Source organism: Trichoplusia ni, chromosome 4 (assembly GCF_003590095.1).
Source record: "Trichoplusia ni isolate ovarian cell line Hi5 chromosome 4, tn1, whole genome shotgun sequence".
Classification (NCBI taxonomy): Eukaryota; Metazoa; Arthropoda; class Insecta; order Lepidoptera; family Noctuidae; genus Trichoplusia; species Trichoplusia ni.
The window spans coordinates 2,092,474-2,118,367 of record NC_039481.1 but is presented as its reverse complement, the minus strand read 5'-3'; the positions used below and the strand labels follow the sequence as shown (position 1 = coordinate 2,118,367).

Below are 25,894 nucleotides of genomic sequence, written 5' to 3'. Positions count from 1 at the left end.
ATCTAACATAAATCATTATATCATTAATGATTCGGCTTGGGACAAGCTCAAAAGCCGCTGCGTCATCAACAAGCAGTCCTTTTATTGATGGCGCGTCCCCCTCGGCATTCGTTCACCATGGCACCTTTCATTCTGCCCGGCCGGCGAGCCGCAATTTCAGTGTCGCCTAGTCAAATTGCTGTTTCACTTCGGTTACATGCTTACGTCAGGTTGACGAATGTTCACCGAGGTGAAAATCGATAAGGATCATCTTTAAGAAGTTGAAAGCTTCAAGTAGGCACTACTCTCTATACTTTATTCACTGAAAAATCTGCTTAGATGAAGCAGAACTAAACTGTAAATGTCAGCCGCATGCCAAATGGGCAATCGGTTTGTAGAACTGATTGAGGCACCAGTAGCCATCGAAAAAGGAAATGATGGGATTAGAAGCCTACCTTAGCAATTATCTGGAAAATCGAGGGACCGTGACTGCTAGAAGCTCAAAAAAAGCTGTTTGTTTATTAACGTTAATTAGTATAAAAAGGGTTTCACAGTAACTATTACTCACGAATATCAATTGTTGTAGCTACCTATTCATAACCATCACCTACATTATGTGCTTAGTTTCAGGGAAATTAGGATTTCCCCACTTAAAAATAAATGCACATATTATTAAATAACCATATTTGTGTATTTATTGTGGTAATCAATGGATTTAAATGCGTGGAAAATATGCATATTACGATGTGGTAAGAATGAAGGTAAATGGAACGAATTTACTAGAAATTGTTAATGACTAGGGATGGCTGTTACAATACCTTTTTCTAAACAAAATATTTTCTCGCTCAGATATATATAACCCCGTTTAAGTACATTGTAACCCCCTGCTCCGAAGTTATTGAGGGGGGGGACTTCAGAACAATTCATTTTGCCACGGTTTTGTTAATTAATAGCATCTTACACTTCGCTTTTGTAATAAAATTAAAAATTGCCTTTTAGAGGCTTATGAATGTAAAAGATATTAGAGGCAAAGAGAATACAGAATCCTTAAAAACAATATCAGATCTCTAGCTATCGCAGTTCATGATGTACAGCCTGGTGACAGACGGATGGGCAGACAGCGGAGTCTTAGTGATAGGGTTCCTATTTACCTTTTGGGCTCTACATAGGTTTCCTTTTAATCTCAGACAGAACTACAATCTACTATATCTCTGGTTTAGATACGTTTTCGCAGAATTTATTTGCCTTCCATATTATAAAGTAGTAAATACATAATACTTCCTTCTTAGTAGTCCGGTTAAAATAAAGCTAATTTACTCGTAGTTCTATTTTTAATAGAACTAAGAGTAAACGCCTTTAGGTGTAAGAAACTTTAGTAGACAAATGATTAAAAACAGTAACAACTATTGCTATTTTTTTGACCTTCTTATCCATATTTTATTAAAGTTTAAAAATAATTTTAAAATAAAATATTCTTAAAAAGTTACGTCAGTACAATCAACTAAACTTTTCCCATCACTAACGTTTTGACGCGTGCAAAATGTCAACAAATAAAGTTTGTCCGTCTTCGTCGTTTCGTGTGTCGTATTGTAAACAAATAAATAGTAATTCGTGTCGCTCGCAGTGTTCACTTCACTTTTAATTTTGTTGACTATTGTGCACACTTAGTGCGCGACTATGACGGTGTGCTGACGGTCTCATCATGAATTATAATAGGAATTTTATAATTTTACAATTGTTATTTTCTTTATGTTTGTGCGAAATAAGTGTCGATAAAGAAGAAAAGTTATTGAATGGCTTTATAAGCTTCTATAATAAATTACCGGGCCAGCTTTTTAAGTGCGATGAGGGATCTTTGCAGAATGCGGAGCAACTGGTGAGTTTTTTAAAACAGGTTTTTATGTTTATTAATTATTCATTTTTATAATTTGTCTGTTGAGGTCATCATTATCTGAGAGCTTCACGATCAGAGGTTATCATAGCAACTACTACTACATTTATTGTAAATAATATTTACTTTACTAAATTAAAATAATCTTGTGAAAATATATTTAATCTTTTTCTCTTTGTTTCAACAACAGAATAAGTAATTATTTATTTAATAAGGGTCTATGACTTGTATTTATAAGGAAATACCCAACTAATATCAAATCATAATTAACCATAATTCAAGTAGAAAATAATAAGATTTTGATGTTCATTTAAAATAGTGAATGAATTTTATTTGTTTTGTTGCAGGATGATTCCTCATATCAAATTGTAGCCAACTTGAAAGTTATAGAGCTTAACAACCAAGATGTCAAGAAGCTGTTTAAGTGTACAGCTAAGCTTAAAGACTCAGAGGATGGGTTCTCCGTGGAGAATAATCACTGTGAGGACCAAGACCAGGCTCCTGATAGTCAGACAAGAGAGCCTGCCTCAAGGAGGGAAGTCACAGAGGAACTGATTGAGAGGACTCCTATCAAACTGGAAAATGAAGTACAATCTGACACAGTTGTGAGTAATAACAACTATTTGATACATACATAAAACATAAAAAATCACATCAAGAATATTTATCAAATCCTTCAGGTGACTTATCTTCATTCATTTCGTAAATTTTAAAATACATTAGAAGGATTGGGATAAAAATGAAATAAGTTAGTTGATGAGGCACAGATAATGAGTTTTTAATGCATGTTAATTGGAAGTATAATTACAATTAATAGAAAGAAAAATAATAATATATTTAACATCATATGTGTATTAATGGTGACCATTAAAAACTGGTCCCATTTGTAATTTTAATGATATTTTCTACATATTTGGCATACTAGTATTTATGTTGATAATAAACAATGTTTACTAAAAGTATTCACAGACATCTATAAAGTTCAGAATGTTTGATAACTTATCAAGACAGTGGACTAAGTGTGAATGAGGTCTGACCTAATATTGTATTTATATGTCAAGGGCACTGAGAAATTATTGCATGTAATTAATGACCATAAATAATAATTATTAATTCTCCAATAAGGAAGTTCTGGGAATTTTAAACTATATTCTAGAGATTTATGGATATCGTTTTTATGGTTTATGTCATTGTGTTTCAAGTAAACATTTAGAGTCTGCGAATTACTTTTTAAATTAAATCTTTGACATTCATTTACTTTGATCAATGCTTTAGGCAAAAAATACTTAAGTCCAGAGCATAACTTCTTTCTAATTGATATAAGTCCATGTTATCCAGTTATTATTTTTATAAATAAATGTTAAACAAATCCCTACTAATATTATCAATCCGAAAGTAACTCTGTCTGTCTGTTACGCTTTAACGCCTAAACCACTGAACTGATTTTAATGAAATTTAGTACAGAGATAGAGTTGACCTTGAAAAAGAACATAGGATAGTTTTTATTCCGGACTTTTGAAGAGTTCTGTTGGAAACGCGTTATAACCGACTTAAACGCGGGCGAAGCCGCGGGCGAAAAACTAGTAAAACATAAAAATAAAATAAAAGATATCTTTATTGTGCCTGAACAAAATAGTACAATGATATCCCTAGACCCCACACTAGGATTCCCTGAGTTGTGTTATAAGAAACACAATAATATTGTTTAGAGATAGTACTGTGTCATGCAATGCTTTATGAAGCCATATAAAAGACTGCGCCGACACAGTTCTGATCTTAACAGCCCATAATGTCATGCTCTGCTCTCAACTAATATTTTTTCTAGTAATCTATAAGATCGAGAAACAATTTTGTTTGTAGTGTAGACAGCAATCACGCGTATGTGCTATGTGTAGTTTAATAAACACAACACTTATTTGGAACCATTGTTTAGTGTGTACTAATTTGGAAATGTGCCAGATTGTGCCTTTCTTCACACTGGTTCAGATTTAGATTCACGTACATATTCTTATTGTCTTCAACTAAGTAGGAATTATTTTGGAGGTGAAAAGTATCTTTTTGTGGTGTCATCTTTTTAAAAATAAACACGTATTATTTTTTATCATAACTTTCGTGAGGTGGACGCCGTCTTGGATTCATCCTGAGCCCTAAATTATAATGATGCCGGTTGGGTCCGAAGCTAGTCGGGCGATCCCGATATGTACGCGTTATCAAAGAATAAAAAAAAAGAAATAATAATATCTGTTAAATTTTGTATGATAATGACGTGCTGATAAACGTCCGCAACGTAAGATTTGTGAGGGAACAACTGCTCAACTTCTTAGCACTCCTTAACCGCAAGTTTGTGGAAGATACGCGATATTTTTAAGGCCTTATAAATTGCTCAAAAATTATTGGAATATACCTTATTTTTGATTGACTATTTGCTTGGATATCCTAACAATGTAACTAATCTTCAATTCGATAATTTGATGACTTTCAATCATATATTTTTTGCGAATGTAAATGGATTAGCTATTAGCTACAAATAGTCTCTAAATCACTGAACAGAATTAATAAAATGTTTCACTAATGTAAAGTTGCATCATCAGCGAGTCTTTATTGTATTTCCCTTCTTTTACGGTACCGGGAAATCTACAGTTAAAACCGCGATTCGCCGCTAGTCACATCACATTTCATACTAAAGTTAAAAACCAGGGTCCCCGTTTTGCTATTTACAATGGCCGACGAGTGAATGGAAATTGTATTAAATTTTCACGACTTATTATTCGAAACATTTTTCTATGAAAATAATTTTAAATTCAGTACGGGGCGGAACACCCACGCCTAATATAATGAATTTTCAATTATTGTGTTGGCAAAATGCTCAAGTGAAGGAATAATTTAAAATTTAATCAAGTTGCCATTCATTCTCCGGTATTCGTGTATGTATGTTTAACCATTCAATTTCAAACGGCTGGCCCGATACTGATTATAATTTTTGTAGAGGTAGTTCATATCATACGATTATGTCGAAAGCAGGGTGATGTTTAGCATCTATCACCGATATTCAGACAGGTGAAACCGCGAGGGCTAACGCTAGTGTAAATACGTAGCGTCGAATCTTCGTGCAGAACAATGTTATAGGTTAGGTAATAAGTATTTCTGAAGGCGTAAATAATAACGCAATGACTACTTGACTAGTATACAGGAAAAATAAATATAGGTAGATATGTATAGGCGTTTCTAATAAAAGAGGTGCGTCATTGTTCTAAAGGCAACGGAGCATCTTCTGGGTAATTCTAAGTGATGATTTTTATATAGCTGTTACCATTATACAGCTTGTGTACTTCAAACCTATGTTTATTTCTCTCTATACGTTTAGCGGTTCACGAAGTGCAGGTTCGATCCTAATGCGGGCTATACTAATGTGACTTTTTCAAAAGTTGTACTTACTTTTTGAGTTTTTTAAGATACCACTGACACCGTTAAAGGAAAATGTCGTGAGATAACCTGGATTCCAATTATTTTATTGGAATCTGAAGTCACCAACCCGCAGTCAGCTGGCGTGGTAATCAATGCACAAACCTTCCCTATACGGGAACACACCTGTGCCCAGCTGTCAGAAGTATGTAGGCTGGTATTATTATATTAAGTTCATCTAACGATATCAAGGATGGTAATTACCTGATCGAAAACTGTGCAGTAAAAAAACCTATTGTATTTAACGTAGGTACCTGTCAGCTCGGGGTTCAGGTAGTAAACCATAATTCACTTTTAGAATGTGACAATTGCATAGACATAGTAGCTAAAAAAATATCTTTAACAAACAAACCATGTCTACTCTTTTTACCTATGATGGGGACAACAAAGATGTCCGCCAACACCAGTAGCTGAACAGCCTCGACCTATAAATCTTGTATTTTCTAACTAGGGTTTCATTCATCAATATTACTTCATTACCTACATACTATTGACGATATTTAGGACCGAATATGGTGTATGACTATATACGAATATTTAACTTCTAAGGCCGTAAGATAGATTTACAAAAAAAAAAAAACGTATTTTTCAGTTTATAAAAAGTCATTTTAGTAAACTATATTAATCTCAAATCAATAAATAATAATAAAATATCTTCATCCCTGCAAAAGTCATAATAATTAGTGAGTCTTAAAACTGTTTAAATTGAAAATCAGTTAGTTATTTAACGAAAAACTCCCATTAAGATTTTGAATAAAATTAACATCTTAATAATATTATCAAGCTAGTATTAGCTCAATATTCTGGCAACAGGAAAACATGAAGGTTTTGATTGAAACATCCATTAGCATATGAAATTAAAGTTCCATAACGATTAAAGCTAACATGTAAATAATAGATATAATTACTACGGCTATGATACGTTGGCTGCCCTAAGAATCTGATATCGAGCATGAACAAAAAGTGAAGCACGGATAGTGGAGTGGTCAACACGCTAAAACCACGGTGCACGTCGTGTCGCGGGTTCGATCCCCGCCTAGGACACGCATTTATGTGATCCACAAGTGCTTGTTCTAAATCTGGGTGCCATTGTGCATGTGATTTGTATGTTTGTAAAACCCCCCGCGACACAAGAATTAAATGCCTCAGTGTGGGAGCTGTTTTAAAAATAAATGAAAAAAGAATAGCTAAAGGAATCAAAAAGCCGTGATATAATCGTGATCATATTTTTTGCGTCATACCGTATGGGCTCAATTTGGAGTACCAACAGTGGCGCTTAACTTCAAATAAAATACTAATGCCACAAAGAAAAACGGCCATATCTTGCCAGCCTAGTCCGGGACTACTTAGTGTAAAAGAAAATATTCCTTGGCCTTACGTAGACCGCCGTCTCGCTTCTACTATGGTAACATTCTGTAAACGACTGGTTTAAAAAAAATACTATACACAATTTTACTTAAGAAGAAATTCTTGATGTGATAACGACATTTCACTAAATTTTATACTGATACACAAATCAATCAAGGCGAAAGAGACACATTGTGCTTTGTTAGTAGGTACCTGTTGAACAAGAAAATAGCAGTAAAGATTTGAAATTGTTGCAGTTAACGTCAGGCGAACAGTTCATTGCTATCCCTCGAGACCAACCCAACGCGCCTTGCGTCGGTTGCGCAACGCACGTCAATCCGCAAGCTGCAGGTGTGAGCGATCTTGCGAATCTCGGCATCCGGCACCTCGACCTCCATGAGCCGTCTGTAAAACACTCATTGGACAGTGTTCTTGATGTAGAAAGACAGGTTCAAGTCAGTATAGCAATAATAATTAGATTTTTATGTTCCGTTCATACTCCCTTTTGAAATTCTTGTTATCATTTATCTTTTTTTTCTCAGGTAGTAAACGGTGTCAGATATATACTGACGCAATCTGTTTTATTAAACAGATGCGGTGAACAAGTATCAGACGGCTGTACTTCTTCTAAAACTTGTAGAATAACTGTTCTTGTGAAGCCATGGGTCAAGCTACCGAACGGCAAGAGTTATAGAGCAATTCTTGCTAATAATTGTACTGAAGAATGGCAGTACGGTGACGATGGAGAAGTCTTGCCTGAACTGTCGAGCGATAGCCATGGATTAGATGACGATATAATTGTAAAAAATAATAAAGATCTTCAAAGTCAGCCTAATCAACAAAAGACATTATCTGAAGAGGAACTAAGACTACTTCAAGAACAAATAATTCCTAGTAGTCACTTTGAAGAAGCCACCGTACCAAGTCATAATTTTGAAAGGACTGTGTCCGATAAGGATGTCAGTAAGCAACATGTTTTCAAACTTGAGGCAAATAAAAAAAGTGGAAATTCTATCCCTGTAACTGAATCTGTGAAAAGTATAAATCAGGAAAAGAAAAAAGTATTAGACGAAATGTTAGATTTCTTTGATTTTTCTGGTTTTAAACCGTCAACTGAGTCCGCTGGAATAAATCCCAGAGCAAAAAGAAGTTATGACAACGATTTGCAAGTATTATCTCTTGCGGATGATTATCAGAAAATAAGAAATAGTATTGAGAATGCAAAATTTGTGTACGAAATGGCTCAAGCGATGGTAGATTATTTAAATGAGATAGATATAGACATAAAAACTAGGGTTGTAAAGGAAGTAATAAAAGCTGAAGAAGAAGAGGAAAATTTTAAACGTTTTATCTATGTTCAAGCGCGTGTTACAATACCCTGTGATAAAGTAGAATGTGAATCTACAGATGGTAAATCTGAAATTTGTAATGGTGTTATAGATAGCACCGATAAACTCAGTCCGCAAATACTAAATACATTCTGCTACAATAGTAACAAAGAAAGAGACCAAAGAGAGGTAATAAAGGAAGTATATTTCGAAGACCCTGTACTCCAGACACTTGCTAAAGAAGCTGTGAAAAAAATTGAATCAGAGTCTAAGTCTCCACATGCTATAAAACTAAATAAAATCGTGGCAGCCAATACACAAACAACATCTGGAACTTTGACTAAGATTTCTATAATTATTGAAAATCTAAATTGCAGCAAAACCGTTCCATCTGCATTACGAGTTAATTGCACAGTATTAGAGCACTTGGGATCAAAAATATGTGAAGTTTTAATTCACGAAAGGTATTGGCTACAAGAAAAGAAAATAACTTACACCTGCACGGACAGACCGCTGGATATGAGAATGTCTAAAACACAATCTGTCTTTTCGAAAGATACTTTACATGATCCTAAAATTAATGAAATGCTTCAAGAAGCCATACAATATTTAGAAACACAATCTAACATGAACAACAAACAAAAAATAGTAAATGTCACATCTATATCAACTCAAATAGTGGCTGGATTGTTGACCAAACTAGATTTTATTGTCGGTTATACGAATTGCACAACTGAAAATGAAGGAAATTGTGAAGTGCTTGAAAATGAAAATCTACGCATTTGTAAAGCTCAAATTTGGGATAGGTCGTGGATCATAGATGGCAAGCAAATTGAAGTTTTGTGCAATGATGTGAAAAACGCCCATAATATTGGAGAGATAAGGAAAAAAAGGTCAATTGACGATGTTGATAAACAAAAAGAACAAAATTTGAAAAACTTGTCGTATGAAGAATTAGCTCAAGAATCTTTAAAAAGATTTCTACACTCTTCTTCTAGTAAAACCCATTATGTAGTAGTTAATGTTGAAAGGGTTAAAGTAAAAGCCGCTTCCGGAAAGTTAATTCTAATGGACTTTACTATAACGCCAACTGATTGTGTTTTACAAGAAGACGGAAGTCCCACGTTGAATGAATGCGATGTCGTTGATTATAATGATAGAACGCTATGCCATTCGAAAATATTAGAGCAAAGATGGCCGCAATCAAATCAATATTTTGTATCTTGCGATATTGAATCAAGAAAACAAGAAAAAGTAAATAGTTTTGTTGGAGTGAAAGAGCATGATGCTAGCGACCCCAAATTTTCTCAGTTAGCGCTTGAGTCATTAAGTAAATATTGTCATGACAAAGGTATAACGCAACATTATATAATAGTAAAAATTGAAAAAGCTACTACTCAAATTGTTTCTGGATTATTGACGAGTATTGATTTTATGATAACTCCCAAAGGAAGCAATAGCAGTAGTGATACTATTAAATGTCATTCTAATGTATTAGAAAAGCATTGGCTTAAATCAAGAGACTATGATATAGCCTGTGAAACAAATGAGACCAAAAATATGAATGACGACAGTGACCCTGCTTATAAATTAACGCAAATGGCTGTTGAATGTTTACAAGAGTACATGAAACACAACCCAGAAACACAGCTTCTTCGTGTTTCATTTGTAGATAAAGCTATCGTGAAACCATCGGGAATAAACGTTATTGAATTTCTGGCTTCTCATTCTGAAAATGACGATGGTGACACTTTGTGCCATGCAGAATTTTCGAATAATACCTTTGTAAAAAAAAACGTAACAGTGAATTGTTATTCTATCGGAACCATTTTCAGGAAATCTGAAATAAATGAAGATAATCCAAACTATATCGAATACATCAAATTAGCGGAAGAATCATTACAACAATATACACAGAGTAAAAATCAGTCTGACTTGTATACGATAGTCAGTGTAGAAAATATAAATGTAAACTGGGATAAAGGAATTAACACGGAAATAAAATTTATAGTGTCTCCCGTAGATATAGAAAACAAAGAATCAAATGGACTTCAGTGCACTTCAAAAATAAGAGAACAGCCTTGGTTACAGAGAAAATATATCAATGTCACTTGTACACCCGACAAAGATTTATATAGAATAAGGAGAGCATTGGGCGGTGAAACAGAAGAAAACCCAAATGACCCTCAGTACAGAACACTGGCTGACGAATCATTGCAAAAGTATTTGAAAGAAAAGGCAATCACGGAATTTCATAAAGTAGATCGAGTGGTCAGAGTAACGACGCAGGTGGTCTCTGGAAAATTGACGCGCCTCGACTACGTCATTTCTAACGAACAGAATCTGAATGTACAAGAATGTCATTCTGAAGTGTGGGAGCAACCGTGGCTCAACAAGAAAGAAATAACAGTGAACTGTGTGGTACTCGGCCAACGAGTAAAACGTGATTCTGCAATTCTTGGTGGCCAGAAGGAACAAAACCCCAATGACCCTCAGTACAGAGCACTGGCTGATGAATCTTTGCAAAAATATTTGAAAGAGAACGCAATCACGGAATTTCACAAAGTAGATCGAGTCGTCAAAGTAACGACGCAGGTGGTCTCTGGAACATTGACGCGCCTCGACTACGTCATTTCTAACGAACAGAATCTGAATGTACAAGAATGTCATTCTGAAGTGTGGGAGCAACCGTGGCTGAACAAGAAAGAAATAACAGTGAACTGTGCGGTACTCGGCCAACGAGTAAAACGTGATTCTGCAATTCTTGGTGGCCAGGAGGAACAAAACCCCAATGACCCTGAGTACAAAGCACTGGCTGATGAATCTTTGCAAAAATATTTGAAAGAGAACGCAATCACGGAATTTCACAAAGTAGATCGAGTCGTCAAAGTAACGACGCAGGTGGTCTCTGGAACATTGACACGCCTCGACTACGTCATTTCTAACGGACAGAATCAGAATGTACAAGAATGTCATTCTGAAGTGTGGGAGCAACCGTGGCTCAACAAGAAAGAAATAACAGTGAACTGTGCGGTGCTCGGTCAACGAGTAAAACGTAATAATCCATTGCCAGGTGGCCTGATGGAACAAAACCCCAATAACCCTGAGTACAGAGCACTGGCTGATGAATCTTTGCAAAAGTATTTGAAAGAGAACGCAATCACGGAATTTCACAAAGTAGATCGAGTCGTCAAAGTAACGACGCAGGTGGTCTCTGGAACATTGACGCGCCTCGACTATGTCATTTCTAACGGACAGAATCAGAATGTACAAGAATGTCATTCTGAAGTGTGGGAGCAACCGTGGCTCAACAAGAAAGAAATAACAGTGAACTGTGCGGTACTCGGCCAACGAGTAAAACGTAATAATCCATTGCCAGGTGGCCTGATGGAACAAAACCCCAATAACCCTGAGTACAGAGCACTGGCTGATGAATCTTTGCAAAAATATTTGAAAGAGAACGCAATCACGGAATTTCACAAAGTAGATCGAGTCGTCAAAGTAACGACGCAGGTGGTCTCTGGAACATTGACGCGCCTCGACTACGTCATTTCTAACGGACAGAATCAGAATGTACAAGAATGTCATTCTGAAGTGTGGGAGCAACCGTGGCTCAACAAGAAAGAAATAACAGTGAACTGTGCGGTGCTCGGTCAACGAGTAAAACGTAATAATCCATTGCCAGGTGGCCTGATGGAACAAAACCCCAATAACCCTGAGTACAGAGCACTGGCTGATGAATCTTTGCAAAAATATTTGAAAGAGAACGCAATCACGGAATTTCACAAAGTAGATCGAGTCGTCAAAGTAACGACGCAGGTGGTCTCTGGAACATTGACACGCCTCGACTACGTCATTTCTAACGAACAGAATCTGAATGTACAAGAATGTCATTCTGAAGTGTGGGAGCAACCGTGGCTCAACAAGAAAGAAATAACAGTGAACTGTGCGGTACTCGGCCAACGAGTAAAACGTGATTCTGCAATTCTTGGTGGCCAGAAGGAACAAAACCCCAATGACCCTCAGTACAGAGCACTGGCTGACGAATCATTGCAAAAGTATTTGAAAGAAAAGGCAATCACGGAATTTCACAAAGTAGATCGAGTCGTCAAAGTAACGACGCAGGTGGTCTCTGGAACATTGACGCGCCTCGACTACGTCATTTCTAACGAACAGAATCTGAATGTACAAGAATGTCATTCTGAAGTGTGGGAGCAACCGTGGCTCAACAAGAAAGAAATAACAGTGAACTGTGCGGTGCTCGGTCAACGAGTAAAACGTAATAATCCATTGCCAGGTGGCCTGATGGAACAAAACCCCAATGACCCTCAGTACAAAGCACTGGCTGATGAATCTTTGCAAAAATATTTGAAAGAGAACGCAATCACGGAATTTCACAAAGTAGATCGAGTCGTCAAAGTAACGACGCAGGTGGTCTCTGGAACATTGACGCGCCTCGACTACGTCATTTCTAACGAACAGAATCTGAATGTACAAGAATGTCATTCTGAAGTGTGGGAGCAACCGTGGCTCAACAAGAAAGAAATAACAGTGAACTGTGCGGTGCTCGGTCAACGAGTAAAACGTAATAATCCATTGCCAGGTGGCCTGATGGAACAAAACCCCAATGACCCTCAGTACAAAGCACTGGCTGATGAATCTTTGCAAAAATATTTGAAAGAGAACGCAATCACGGAATTTCACAAAGTAGATCGAGTCGTCAAAGTAACGACGCAGGTGGTCTCTGGAACATTGACGCGCCTCGACTATGTCATTTCTAACGGACAGAATCAGAATGTACAAGAATGTCATTCTGAAGTGTGGGAGCAACCGTGGCTCAACAAGAAAGAAATAACAGTGAACTGTGCGGTGCTCGGTCAACGAGTAAAACGTAATAATCCATTGCCAGGTGGCCTGATGGAACAAAACCCCAATAACCCTGAGTACAGAGCACTGGCTGATGAATCTTTGCAAAAGTATTTGAAAGAGAACGCAATCACGGAATTTCACAAAGTAGATCGAGTCGTCAAAGTAACGACGCAGGTGGTCTCTGGAACATTGACGCGCCTCGACTATGTCATTTCTAACGGACAGAACCAGAATGTACAAGAATGTCATTCTGAAGTGTGGGAGCAACCGTGGCTCAACAAGAAAGAAATAACAGTGAACTGTGCGGTACTCGGCCAACGAGTAAAACGTAATAATCCATTGCCAGGTGGCCTGATGGAACAAAACCCCAATAACCCTGAGTACAGAGCACTGGCTGATGAATCTTTGCAAAAATATTTGAAAGAGAACGCAATCACGGAATTTCACAAAGTAGATCGAGTCGTCAAAGTAACGACGCAGGTGGTCTCTGGAACATTGACGCGCCTCGACTACGTCATTTCTAACGGACAGAATCAGAATGTACAAGAATGTCATTCTGAAGTGTGGGAGCAACCGTGGCTCAACAAGAAAGAAATAACAGTGAACTGTGCGGTACTCGGCCAACGAGTAAAACGTGATTCTGCAATTCTTGGTGGCCAGAAGGAACAAAACCCCAATGACCCTCAGTACAAAGCACTGGCTGATGAATCTTTGCAAAAATATTTGAAAGAGAACGCAATCACGGAATTTCACAAAGTAGATCGAGTCGTCAAAGTAACGACGCAGGTGGTCTCTGGAACATTGACACGCCTCGACTACGTCATTTCTAACGAACAGAATCTGAATGTACAAGAATGTCATTCTGAAGTGTGGGAGCAACCGTGGCTGAACAAGAAAGAAATAACAGTGAACTGTGCGGTACTCGGCCAACGAGTAAAACGTGATTCTGCAATTCTTGGTGGCCAGGAGGAACAAAACCCCAATGACCCTGAGTACAAAGCACTGGCTGATGAATCTTTGCAAAAATATTTGAAAGAGAACGCAATCACGGAATTTCACAAAGTAGATCGAGTCGTCAAAGTAACGACGCAGGTGGTCTCTGGAACATTGACGCGCCTCGACTACGTCATTTCTAACGGACAGAATCAGAATGTACAAGAATGTCATTCTGAAGTGTGGGAGCAACCGTGGCTAAACAAGAAAGAAATAACAGTGAACTGTGCGGTACTCGGCCAACGAGTAAAACGTGATTCTGCAATTCTTGGTGGCCAGAAGGAACAAAACCCCAATGACCCTCAGTACAGAGCACTGGCTGACGAATCATTGCAAAAGTATTTGAAAGAAAAGGCAATCACGGAATTTCACAAAGTAGATCGAGTCGTCAAAGTAACGACGCAGGTGGTGTCTGGAACATTGACGCGCCTCGACTACGTCATTTCTAACGAACAGAATCTGAATGTACAAGAATGTCATTCTGAAGTGTGGGAGCAACCGTGGCTCAACAAGAAAGAAATAACAGTGAACTGTGCGGTGCTCGGTCAACGAGTAAAACGTAATAATCCATTGCCAGGTGGCCTGATGGAACAAAACCCCAATGACCCTCAGTACAAAGCACTGGCTGATGAATCTTTGCAAAAATATTTGAAAGAGAACGCAATCACGGAATTTCACAAAGTAGATCGAGTCGTCAAAGTAACGACGCAGGTGGTCTCTGGAACATTGACGCGCCTCGACTATGTCATTTCTAACGGACAGAATCAGAATGTACAAGAATGTCATTCTGAAGTGTGGGAGCAACCGTGGCTCAACAAGAAAGAAATAACAGTGAACTGTGCGGTGCTCGGTCAACGAGTAAAACGTAATAATCCATTGCCAGGTGGCCTGATGGAACAAAACCCCAATGACCCTCAGTACAAAGCACTGGCTGATGAATCTTTGCAAAAATATTTGAAAGAGAACGCAATCACGAAATTTCACAAAGTAGATCGAGTCGTCAAAGTAACGACGCAGGTGGTCTCTGGAACATTGACGCGCCTCGACTATGTCATTTCTAACGGACAGAATCAGAATGTACAAGAATGTCATTCTGAAGTGTGGGAGCAACCGTGGCTCAACAAGAAAGAAATAACAGTGAACTGTGCGGTACTCGGCCAACGAGTAAAACGTAATAATCCATTGCCAGGTGGCCTGATGGAACAAAACCCCAATAACCCTGAGTACAGAGCACTGGCTGATGAATCTTTGCAAAAATATTTGAAAGAGAACGCAATCACGGAATTTCACAAAGTAGATCGAGTCGTCAAAGTAACGACGCAGGTGGTCTCTGAAACATTGACGCGCCTCGACTACGTCATTTCCAACGGACAGAATCAGAATGTACAAGAATGTCATTCTGAAGTGTGGGAGCAACCGTGGCTCAACAAGAAAGAAATAACAGTGAACTGTGCGGTGCTCGGTCAACGAGTAAAACGTAATAATCCATTGCCAGGTGGCCTGATGGAACAAAACCCCAATAACCCTGAGTACAGAGCACTGGCTGATGAATCTTTGCAAAAGTATTTGAAAGAGAACGCAATCACGGAATTTCACAAAGTAGATCGAGTCGTCAAAGTAACGACGCAGGTGGTCTCTGGAACATTGACGCGCCTCGACTACGTCATTTCTAACGGACAGAATCAGAATGTACAAGAATGTCATTCTGAAGTGTGGGAGCAACCGTGGCTAAACAAGAAAGAAATAACAGTGAACTGTGCGGTGCTCGGTCAACGAGTAAAACGTAATAATCCATTGCCAGGTGGCCTGATGGAACAAAACCCCAATAACCCTGAGTACAGAGCACTGGCTGATGAATCTTTGCAAAAGTATTTGAAAGAGAACGCAATCACGGAATTTCACAAAGTAGATCGAGTCGTCAAAGTAACGACGCAGGTGGTCTCTGGAACATTGACGCGCCTCGACTATGTCATTTCTAACGGACAGAATCAGAATGTACAAGAATGTCATTCTGAAGTGTGGGAGCAACCGTGGCTCAACAAGAAAGAAATAACAGTGAACTGTGCGGTACTCGGCCAACGAGTAAAACGTAATAATCCATTGCCAGGTGGCCTGATGGAACAAAACCCCAATAACCCTGAGTACAGAGCACTGGCTGATGAATCTTTGCAAAAATATTTGAAAGAGAACGCAATCACGGAATTTCACAAAGTAGATCGAGTCGTCAAAGTAACGACGCAGGTGGTCTCTGGAACATTGACGCGCCTCGACTACGTCATTTCTAACGGACAGAATCAGAATGTACAAGAATGTCATTCTGAAGTGTGGGAGCAACCGTGGCTCAACAAGAAAGAAATAACAGTGAACTGTGCGGTACTCGGCCAACGAGTAAAACGTGATTCTGCAATTCTTGGTGGCCAGAAGGAACAAAACCCCAATGACCCTCAGTACAAAGCACTGGCTGATGAATCTTTGCAAAAATATTTGAAAGAGAACGCAATCACGGAATTTCACAAAGTAGATCGAGTCGTCAAAGTAACGACGCAGGTGGTCTCTGGAACATTGACACGCCTCGACTACGTCATTTCTAACGAACAGAATCAGAATGTACAAGAATGTCATTCTGAAGTGTGGGAGCAACCGTGGCTCAACAAGAAAGAAATAACAGTGAACTGTGCGGTACTCGGCCAACGAGTAAAACGTGATTCTGCAATTCTTGGTGGCCAGAAGGAACAAAACCCCAATGACCCTCAGTACAAAGCACTGGCTGATGAATCTTTGCAAAAATATTTGAAAGAGAACGCAATCACGGAATTTCACAAAGTAGATCGAGTCGTCAAAGTAACGACGCAGGTGGTCTCTGGAACATTGACACGCCTCGACTACGTCATTTCTAACGAACAGAATCAGAATGTACAAGAATGTCATTCTGAAGTGTGGGAGCAACCGTGGCTCAACAAGAAAGAAATAACAGTGAACTGTGCGGTGCTCGGTCAACGAGTAAAACGTAATAATCCATTGCCAGGTGGCCTGATGGAACAAAACCCCAATGACCCTCAGTACAAAGCACTGGCTGATGAATCTTTGCAAAAATATTTGAAAGAGAACGCAATCACGGAATTTCACAAAGTAGATCGAGTCGTCAAAGTAACGACGCAGGTGGTCTCTGGAACATTGACGCGCCTCGACTACGTCATTTCTAACGGACAGAATCAGAATGTACAAGAATGTCATTCTGAAGTGTGGGAGCAACCGTGGCTCAACAAGAAAGAAATAACAGTGAACTGTGCGGTGCTCGGTCAACGAGTAAAACGTAATAATCCATTGCCAGGTGGTCTGATGGAACAAAACCCCAATAACCCTGAGTACAGAGCACTGGCTGATGAATCTTTGCAAAAGTATTTGAAAGAGAACGCAATCACGGAATTTCACAAAGTAGATCGAGTCGTCAAAGTAACGACGCAGGTGGTCTCTGGAACATTGACGCGCCTCGACTACGTCATTTCTAACGGACAGAATCAGAATGTACAAGAATGTCATTCTGAAGTGTGGGAGCAACCGTGGCTCAACAAGAAAGAAATAACAGTGAACTGTGCGGTACTCGGCCAACGAGTAAAACGTGATTCTGCAATTCTTGGTGGCCAGAAGGAACAAAACCCCAATGACCCTCAGTACAAAGCACTGGCTGATGAATCTTTGCAAAAATATTTGAAAGAGAACGCAATCACGGAATTTCACAAAGTAGATCGAGTCGTCAAAGTAACGACGCAGGTGGTCTCTGGAACATTGACGCGCCTCGACTACGTCATTTCTAACGAACAGAATCTGAATGTACAAGAATGTCATTCTGAAGTGTGGGAGCAACCGTGGCTGAACAAGAAAGAAATAACAGTGAACTGTGCGGTACTCGGCCAACGAGTAAAACGTGATTCTGCAATTCTTGGTGGCCAGAAGGAACAAAACCCCAATGACCCTCAGTACAGAGCACTGGCTGACGAATCATTGCAAAAGTATTTGAAAGAAAAGGCAATCACGGAATTTCACAAAGTAGATCGAGTCGTCAAAGTAACGACGCAGGTGGTCTCTGGAACATTGACGCGCCTCGACTACGTCATTTCTAACGAACAGAATCTGAATGTACAAGAATGTCATTCTGAAGTGTGGGAGCAACCGTGGCTCAACAAGAAAGAAATAACAGTGAACTGTGCGGTGCTCGGTCAACGAGTAAAACGTAATAATCCATTGCCAGGTGGCCTGATGGAACAAAACCCCAATGACCCTCAGTACAAAGCACTGGCTGATGAATCTTTGCAAAAATATTTGAAAGAGAACGCAATCACGGAATTTCACAAAGTAGATCGAGTCGTCAAAGTAACGACGCAGGTGGTCTCTGGAACATTGACGCGCCTTGACTACGTCATTTCTAACGGACAGAATCAGAATGTACAAGAATGTCATTCTGAAGTATGGGAGCAACCGTGGCTCAACAAGAAAGAAATAACAGTGAATTGTGTGGCGAGTACTGCACCGTCCAATGGGAGAAAAATGGAGAAAAATGGTAGAAGAAAGCGATCAACAGAAGTCAATGAACTAATGGAAAATGCGGTTACTAACAAACAATTTCGCGGGCAAAGTCAAGAGCAAGATGCTCATAAAGCGGAATACAAATTGCTTGCCGAAGAGTCTTTACGGAAGTATCAAATAAAAAACTTTACCCATCATAAGGTCCTCGAAGTAAAACGTGTTGTAACTCGAGTTGTTTCTGGTATTAAATATAAGATTGATTTTACTGCTGCTCCAACAACTTGTTCTGCTAATGTTACAAGAGTACATTTGCATAAATGTAAAGTTGTAGAGGGTTTTATTTTGTACTGTCATGCGGAAATCTGGGACAGGCCGTGGTTAAAAAAGAAAGAGATTGATGTCCAGTGTAATGGAGCCGATACTAATGATTTTGATGAATATGAGTCTGATGTTAGCGCTCTTGATGATATTCTAAGACTTTCCACGAAAGAAAATTCGAATGAAAATAAGTTTAAAGTTTTAGCTGAAGAGGCATCAGAAAAGTATTTGGCTGCATCGAATAGAAAGTATGTGCATGAGGTAACTGAAGTGCATAGTGTAAGCGAACACCTAGCGGATGGTAATATAATAAAATTGGAGTTCTCAATGTCACCTACGAATTGTTTGCGAAATGAGACAAGGAGTTCTAACGAAACGTGTAAAGTTAAGCTACCAGTAATTGTCATACATTGTACTGCTAATATTAGGGACCGACCCTGGCTAAATGTCGAGAAAGACATAAAAATTACTTGTAAAAAACTGAGTAAAATTAAAAAGTACAAACGTGACATTGGTGTTAGGAACGTGAGACAAACTGGTGATGAAGATGATTTAGATGAAGATATTACTTTTTATTACGCGGACCGTGCTGTTCAGCACGTCAATGATCAATCAGGTTCTAATAACTTGCATAAATTAGTCACTATACATGCTGTACAAAACAGTGTTCAAATGCAAACGCCGACAATTCGTATGTACATTGAATTAGCGGAAACCTATTGTCTACGGCACCACATAGATGTTAATCTCCACGATTGCGAGGAAATGAATGGTTTAGATCACAAATTATGTTTGGCAAGACTCTGGCCTTCTCCTGATGATGAACTGGTAGTTAGACATGTGTCGGTTACGTGTGATACCGACGAGGATTTTGCTTCGCTTACAGCTTTAAATATACCCGAATTATTAAAATTATCTATCGAAGGTATTGAACGATCTCCTGATAACCAATTTAAACTGATTCATCAAGGAGAACCCCAGGTTATACCATCTCTTGATTCAAAAATTCCGATTAAGATGAACTTTATTATTGCGTCTACGAACTGTTCGAAAAATGCCGATCTCAATAAAAATCCTTTTCAATGTTTCATTGATAGCACAATACCAGCAAGAGCATGCTATTCATTTATATGGATGGAGGCTGAAACGCGAACGATTAACGCCATTGATGCTAAGTGTCCACGACCAACTCGAAGTAGAAGATCTCCTACAGGATTGGCTAATGTAACTGCAGATGTAACTGCTGACAATTTAGAAATTCAAAATTTAGTAGCAGAGTCTTTAGAAAAGTTAGAAATGTCATCGTTACATCGATATAAACAAAGAGTCCTTCAAATAAACAGCCACTCGACTAAATTAACCACTGGCAAAGTTACAACTATAGATTTTGACGTTGGCTATACTTCTTGTTTAAAATATGAATGGATTGAAAACATTACTAGTTGCGATTTTATTGAACACCTGCCCAGGAGACGTTGTGTGGCTCAAATTTTTGAAAGATTGTGGATTAACAATGGGAGAAATATAGATGTTAATTGCGTAGACGATGAGACGCCTTTAGAAACTCATATCGAATTTGACAGTGCTGAAATGGCTACCCAGTTAGCTAAAGAAGCGTTAAAACATATTGAAGCCAAATATCCTCATCCCAAAAAGCAGAAAATTGTAAGAATATTTTCATTAGAAAAGCAAGTTGTTGCTGGTTTACACTACAGAATGAAAGTTGAGGTCGGATTTACGGATTGTGTTGCATTAAGTGAACAAACTGATTGTAAACTGGAAAATGATTTAGGTTTAAATAAGTTTTGTCGGGTTAATGTATGGATTCGACCATGGACTGATCATCCACCTAATTTCCGAGTGTCATGCGACTATCAAGAAGGTGCAACGCATGACCTATACCACCATGTGCAGGCTGAACACTTGTTCTATAACTTTTTGACAACCTACAGTCCGAGTTATGTAAACGATTATTCTCAAATGCAAAAACGATTTGAAATTTTTAAAGCCAACATTAAGAAAATACACGAGTTTAATGTTTATGAAAAAGGTACAGCCACATATGGGGTGACTCGGTTTACAGATTTAACGTATGAAGAATTTAGTACAAGATATATGGGTTTAAAAACTGATCTTAGAGACGCTAATCAGGTTCCTATAAAGAAAGCTGATATACCAAACATAAAAATTCCTGAAAACTTTGATTGGAGGGAATATGATGCAGTTACTGATGTAAAGGATCAAGGATCGTGTGGCAGCTGTTGGGCATTCAGTGTTACTGGTAAGTTTTGTCCGAGAGAAAAGGTTAGACTTACTGAGTAGAATTACTGTACTTCAATATATAAATATATATATCTTTCATCAGTTCTTCTCTCTCGATTTCAGCTAATCGATTGAATTGATAACAATACCTACATTAAAACTTTGTATATGAGAATGACATATTTTGTTTCAGGGAATATTGAAGGTCAATGGAAAATGCAGTCTGGTCAGCTCGTGTCACTCTCTGAGCAGGAGTTGGTGGACTGCGATAAGTTGGACAACGGTTGTAACGGTGGTCTTCCCGACAATGCTTACAGGTATTTTGATAAAACTATTTTATCGTTGGCAGTGAAGGGAAGTAGTTTTATTATTATTTTTTTGCTAATCTTCATATTGAGTATATCTGATTTATTTGATTGCGGTTTCCAAGTCTGTCAATCGTTTCCGTGAAAAAAAAAAACGTATTTGAGTTCTTCTGGGTGCTTTGGTTTCATTGTTGATTATGTTTTACGGGAAAGCATGTGTGGCGGATGACCCATATTAAAACATATGAAAACTTTTATTGCGTTTTTCGCATTTATGCTATTAATATTGTCATATCTCTACCGCCAGTTTCTTTACACGAACGGTTTCATATTCATATCATTAATTTGCATTCCATAATGCGTTGAAGGTATTGGTTGAATTATAGTTTTACTAGCTGTTGCCCGCGACTTCGTCCGCGTGGTTAGAAGATATAAGTTATAATTTATACCTGCCTTCTATCTATCTATCTATCTGCCTTCTATCTATCTTGTAGGATTCAGTCAGCGTTTGCAATGTAAGCGCAAAAAATGTGTTCTTTTACGACCTTACATTAGAAACCTCAAAAATTGTAGCCTATGTATTATTCTGATGTATAAGCTATATTGTGGTAAAGTTTCATTCAAATCCATTCAGTAGTTTTTACGTGAAAGAGTAACAAACATCCATACATCCATACCTACAAACTTTCGCCTTTATAATAGTAGTAGGATGCACTATTTTCAAAAAATCCTCTCTATGCTTTATTCGGCGTTAAGGCAATAGGGTATTTAACTAAATCTCATAATATAAATCTGTACAGTCCGTAATATACGTATTTATATGTATTTTTCATTTGATCACATCATGAAAAAGTAAAAAGCTCTTTGTTCGCACAAGTTTGCTAGCGGGGGCTAAAGCATCACTCATCATCATTGCTATAAAAAAACGTACTGGTATGTGACGTCACAACAAATTTTAAATCACTGAATTGCCACTGAATAGTTTTCGGAAATCTGTCTGACGGACTAAACAGATATTTTTAGTCACATACCCTATTGATATTAATTCAATCGCCTAAAAGGTTCGTATGAGAGAAAAATAATTAAAATGGCTTCCTGTGCCTAAACCTAGGTAAGCGTACAATTTAAACTTCGTTATATCAATTACGGCTAACATCTAAAAGAAAGAGATAAACATGTGACGCATTGATCGCTATCAAGACGAAAATTTGTGCTACTGTCTCCAAAAACGTATAACATAAGCACGTGTATACCTATATAAAGCAGTATATAAATTAAAGTTAATTTAAATCCGTAAATAACATCTGATAACAATAAACATTAACTTGAATGTCACGTTTACTCCGCACTGGAACTGTTGCAAATTTTCAATTATGATTGTTTGTTTTGAAAAATGTATGTATATTAAAAGTAATGTCGCCTGCAATGCTTTCAAACAATTATTTGTGTAATTTTACGTATTACTGGGTCACTGAAATGTGTTTGATCAGTTATAATTTATTATAAGTGCAATTTTAATTAGCCATGTACAAATGTCAAAACGACGAAAGCGAAAAACCGCGCAACATGTTGCGTGTTATATATGTTGCCAGGATTGTAGCACGGTATTAGGTTACCTAAGTAGCATGATTATAATCTAATTCTGTGACAACGATCTTTTGATACATACGGATATTTTATATATTTAAATTATTTGTGTAGCACATAAACTTCACTTGGTTAGGTATTTAACTAAAGATAAACAATCTTGATGTGTTTTTTTTAATATTTTTGTTTGACAACTCAGTATCAAAATAAACCAATATATACAAACGACAATAACGATTACCAATGTAATTAAATCTCTGTTTTAAGCAGTGGTTTATTTGTTTGTGTACAATTACATATGACTGTTTACCGTTACTCAAGTAGGTACATAAAAAATCCTACTATCCTACTACATGGATGATTGTTACTCTTTCACGCAAAAATCACTAAACGGATTTAAACGAAACTTGAGACACAGATAGTTTATAAACAGGATTAGCACATAGGGTAGGTTTTATCCCGATTTTATGTTCTCGTGTGATCATTTTCGATTTGTTGCGGGTGGGTAACATCTAGTTGATGAAAAGAAGAGTCCTTAATCATGAGCAGACGCGGCGGGATCGCGAGTCGAACAGTTCGACTCGCGATCCCGCCGCGTCTACATATAAATACGCGTGAGTAAACCGTTACATCATTTAATAATGAATCATTCTTTCGACAATTACTATCAAAATTCTTAACAATTTCTATTATTATGTCCAGAGCTATAGAACAACTTGGAGGGTTGGAGTTGGAGATAGACTACCCGTACGAAGGCGAGGATGACAAGTGCTCGTTCAACAAGACTCTAGCGAAGGTCCAGATCAGCGGCGCAGTCAACATCACCACCAACGAGACGGGCATGGCGCAGTGGCTCGTGCACAACGGACCGATATCTATCGGTGAGCAGTCGTCACCATAATTATTATAATGAGTTCACAGATTCATCGTAATTTACTCGTAAATAACTATTTACTCGCGAATTACTCGGTACCGGTCCGACGTCCATCAGAATATCTGCTTATATTATAATGGCGGTCTATAGTCATTTTAACACATACTCACTTTATACCTATATCACAAGATGAATAAGTATTAGTTTTACATTCAGCTTTCATTTTGCGTGTTTTCACAAACTTTTCAAAATTCTCGTCGACTCAACCATATCTGAATATTGCACATACAGTCAACGGTTTGAAGTGTTTACCATGGTATTCGAGTTCATATTTTTTTGTCGTACAGGTATAAACGCGAACGCGATGCAGTTCTACATGGGCGGTATATCGCATCCTTGGAAGATGCTCTGCAACCCCACAAACTTAGACCACGGTGTGCTCATCGTTGGATATGGCGTTAAGGGTGAGAATCATTATCTAAATCTAAAACGATATGCTCAAGCAGATGGGTCACATAAAGAATTCGTGTCAAGCAAATCTCATCCTTATTTCATTATTACAAATGTAATGTATAAATAAGTACTCAAGTTATAGACCTAAAAAGGCGTCATCTGTTCTGATATGGCCATCAAAGATAGAATGTCTTATCGTGCAAGCTCCGTCGTTTAAATTTTTTCTAACTTTATTTAGGAAGTTTGCTCAAATCTCCATCTAGCATTTCTACATCATCCTAAATCTATAATCTCTTTCAGACTACCCGCTGTTCCACAAGCGCCTGCCTTACTGGATAGTCAAGAATTCTTGGGGCAAGTCGTGGGGCGAACAGGGTTACTACCGCGTGTACCGCGGCGACGGCACCTGCGGAGTCAATCAGATGGCAAGCAGTGCGGTTATATAGACCCCACACCGAAAAGCGACACCAATAAGTATGTCCTGTGAAACCAAGGCAGAGCTTCCTTAATGTAGATGGCACCACTGTCTTAATACTTTAAAAATGCTTATTGTTAACACAAGTTTAAACTATGACGCTATATTGAGCCCTAACATGCACTCAGCTTAACATTGTCACAAAATAACTGTAAGTATTGTTGTCTTTTACTAACATCCTTTCTGTGCCTTTTACTTAAAAGACGTAGACCTACTACGATCGATGGCCAAGTATAGCGAGTGTATTACAGAGTCAGCCGATAAGTGTCATAGCGTAAACGTAGTTCAACTTCATCTATATTTTAATTTATTGTTATATATTGTACTTAAGTAAAGTTTAAAGAAAGCTTATGACGTTCTGACCTCATCCACTCTCTTCCAAAATCGATTAGTTTGTTAGGACTCTTATCAAGAGACAACGCAAGCCGAGCCTTATAGAAAGGTTGTAAATACATGGGTTGTAAGCTATAGTCTAAGTATAGATTAACTTCACGCAGTTTTATAAAAATAAAAATAGACTTAATTATAATCCATTTCCGAAATGATAAAAGGGACCACGTGAACTTGTGTTATCATTGTTTTATAACTTCTTTATTATATTATGTTGTAATGATCCCTAACATCCCCTTTAGATAAAATACCTAACGCAAGATAAATGTACTTAGTATAGAGACAATGTTTTCGTATTAAGTATTTGTGATATAAAACACAAGATAAAATACTATCGATGGACTCTTTGATTAATAAATACTAAATTACAACTTTGATTGTTTTGTAAAAGCAAAATCAGACGCATATAAAATCATAATACATAACAATTCAATTATTGTTTTCATTTGATCTATGATAGAAAACGAAAGTGACTGAATGCAAATTAATTTTTACATTAACACACTTTCGTTAAAGTTCAAAATTCCTTGCCAGCCAAACATCCCCACCAAGTTAGTAGTTAACATTTCATTTATCAGAAGTACTCAGCTTAAATGCTCATAAATATAAAAATCTAAAATATTTATCACAATAAGTGATATTATACGCATTAAAAGCCACAATTACACCCGTAACAAATTATTTAGATTCACCTAACAATCAAATATAAAATAATTATTTGTTTTTCTTAATTGCTTGTGAGTGATGTCACGGTATTCGTCACATGTCGATAGTCGCCAAGCTCTAATGCGATTGACTCTTTAGAATTTGCACAAGTTATGTAAATAATGGCTAAAA

The 25,894-nt window shown here is 37.8% G+C and overlaps 1 protein-coding gene across 1 annotated transcript; it reads left to right on the top strand.

Annotated features, from left to right (window-relative positions):
- The first annotated feature begins 1,558 nt into the window (after positions 1–1,558).
- On the top strand, positions 1,559–25,894 carry LOC113492498. The gene is made up of 8 exons (XM_026869974.1): positions 1,559–1,855; positions 2,218–2,475; positions 6,937–7,134; positions 7,222–20,992; positions 21,167–21,290; positions 23,568–23,746; positions 24,087–24,203; positions 24,493–25,894. The coding sequence occupies exons 1-8, from the start codon at positions 1,682–1,684 to the stop codon at positions 24,636–24,638; spliced, it is 14,967 nt and encodes a 4,988-aa protein (XP_026725775.1). The 5' UTR covers positions 1,559–1,681; the 3' UTR covers positions 24,639–25,894.

Excerpts from the sequence above, each read along its gene's own strand:
- LOC113492498 (XM_026869974.1), top strand. The coding sequence starts at position 1,682 with ATGAATTATAATAGGAATTTTATAATTTTACAATTGTTATTTTCTTTA. Across the intron at positions 21,291-23,567 it reads CTTCCCGACAATGCTTACAG|AGCTATAGAACAACTTGGAG; the intron begins GTATTTTGATAA and ends TATTATGTCCAG. Across the intron at positions 24,204-24,492 it reads CGTTGGATATGGCGTTAAGG|ACTACCCGCTGTTCCACAAG; the intron begins GTGAGAATCATT and ends AATCTCTTTCAG.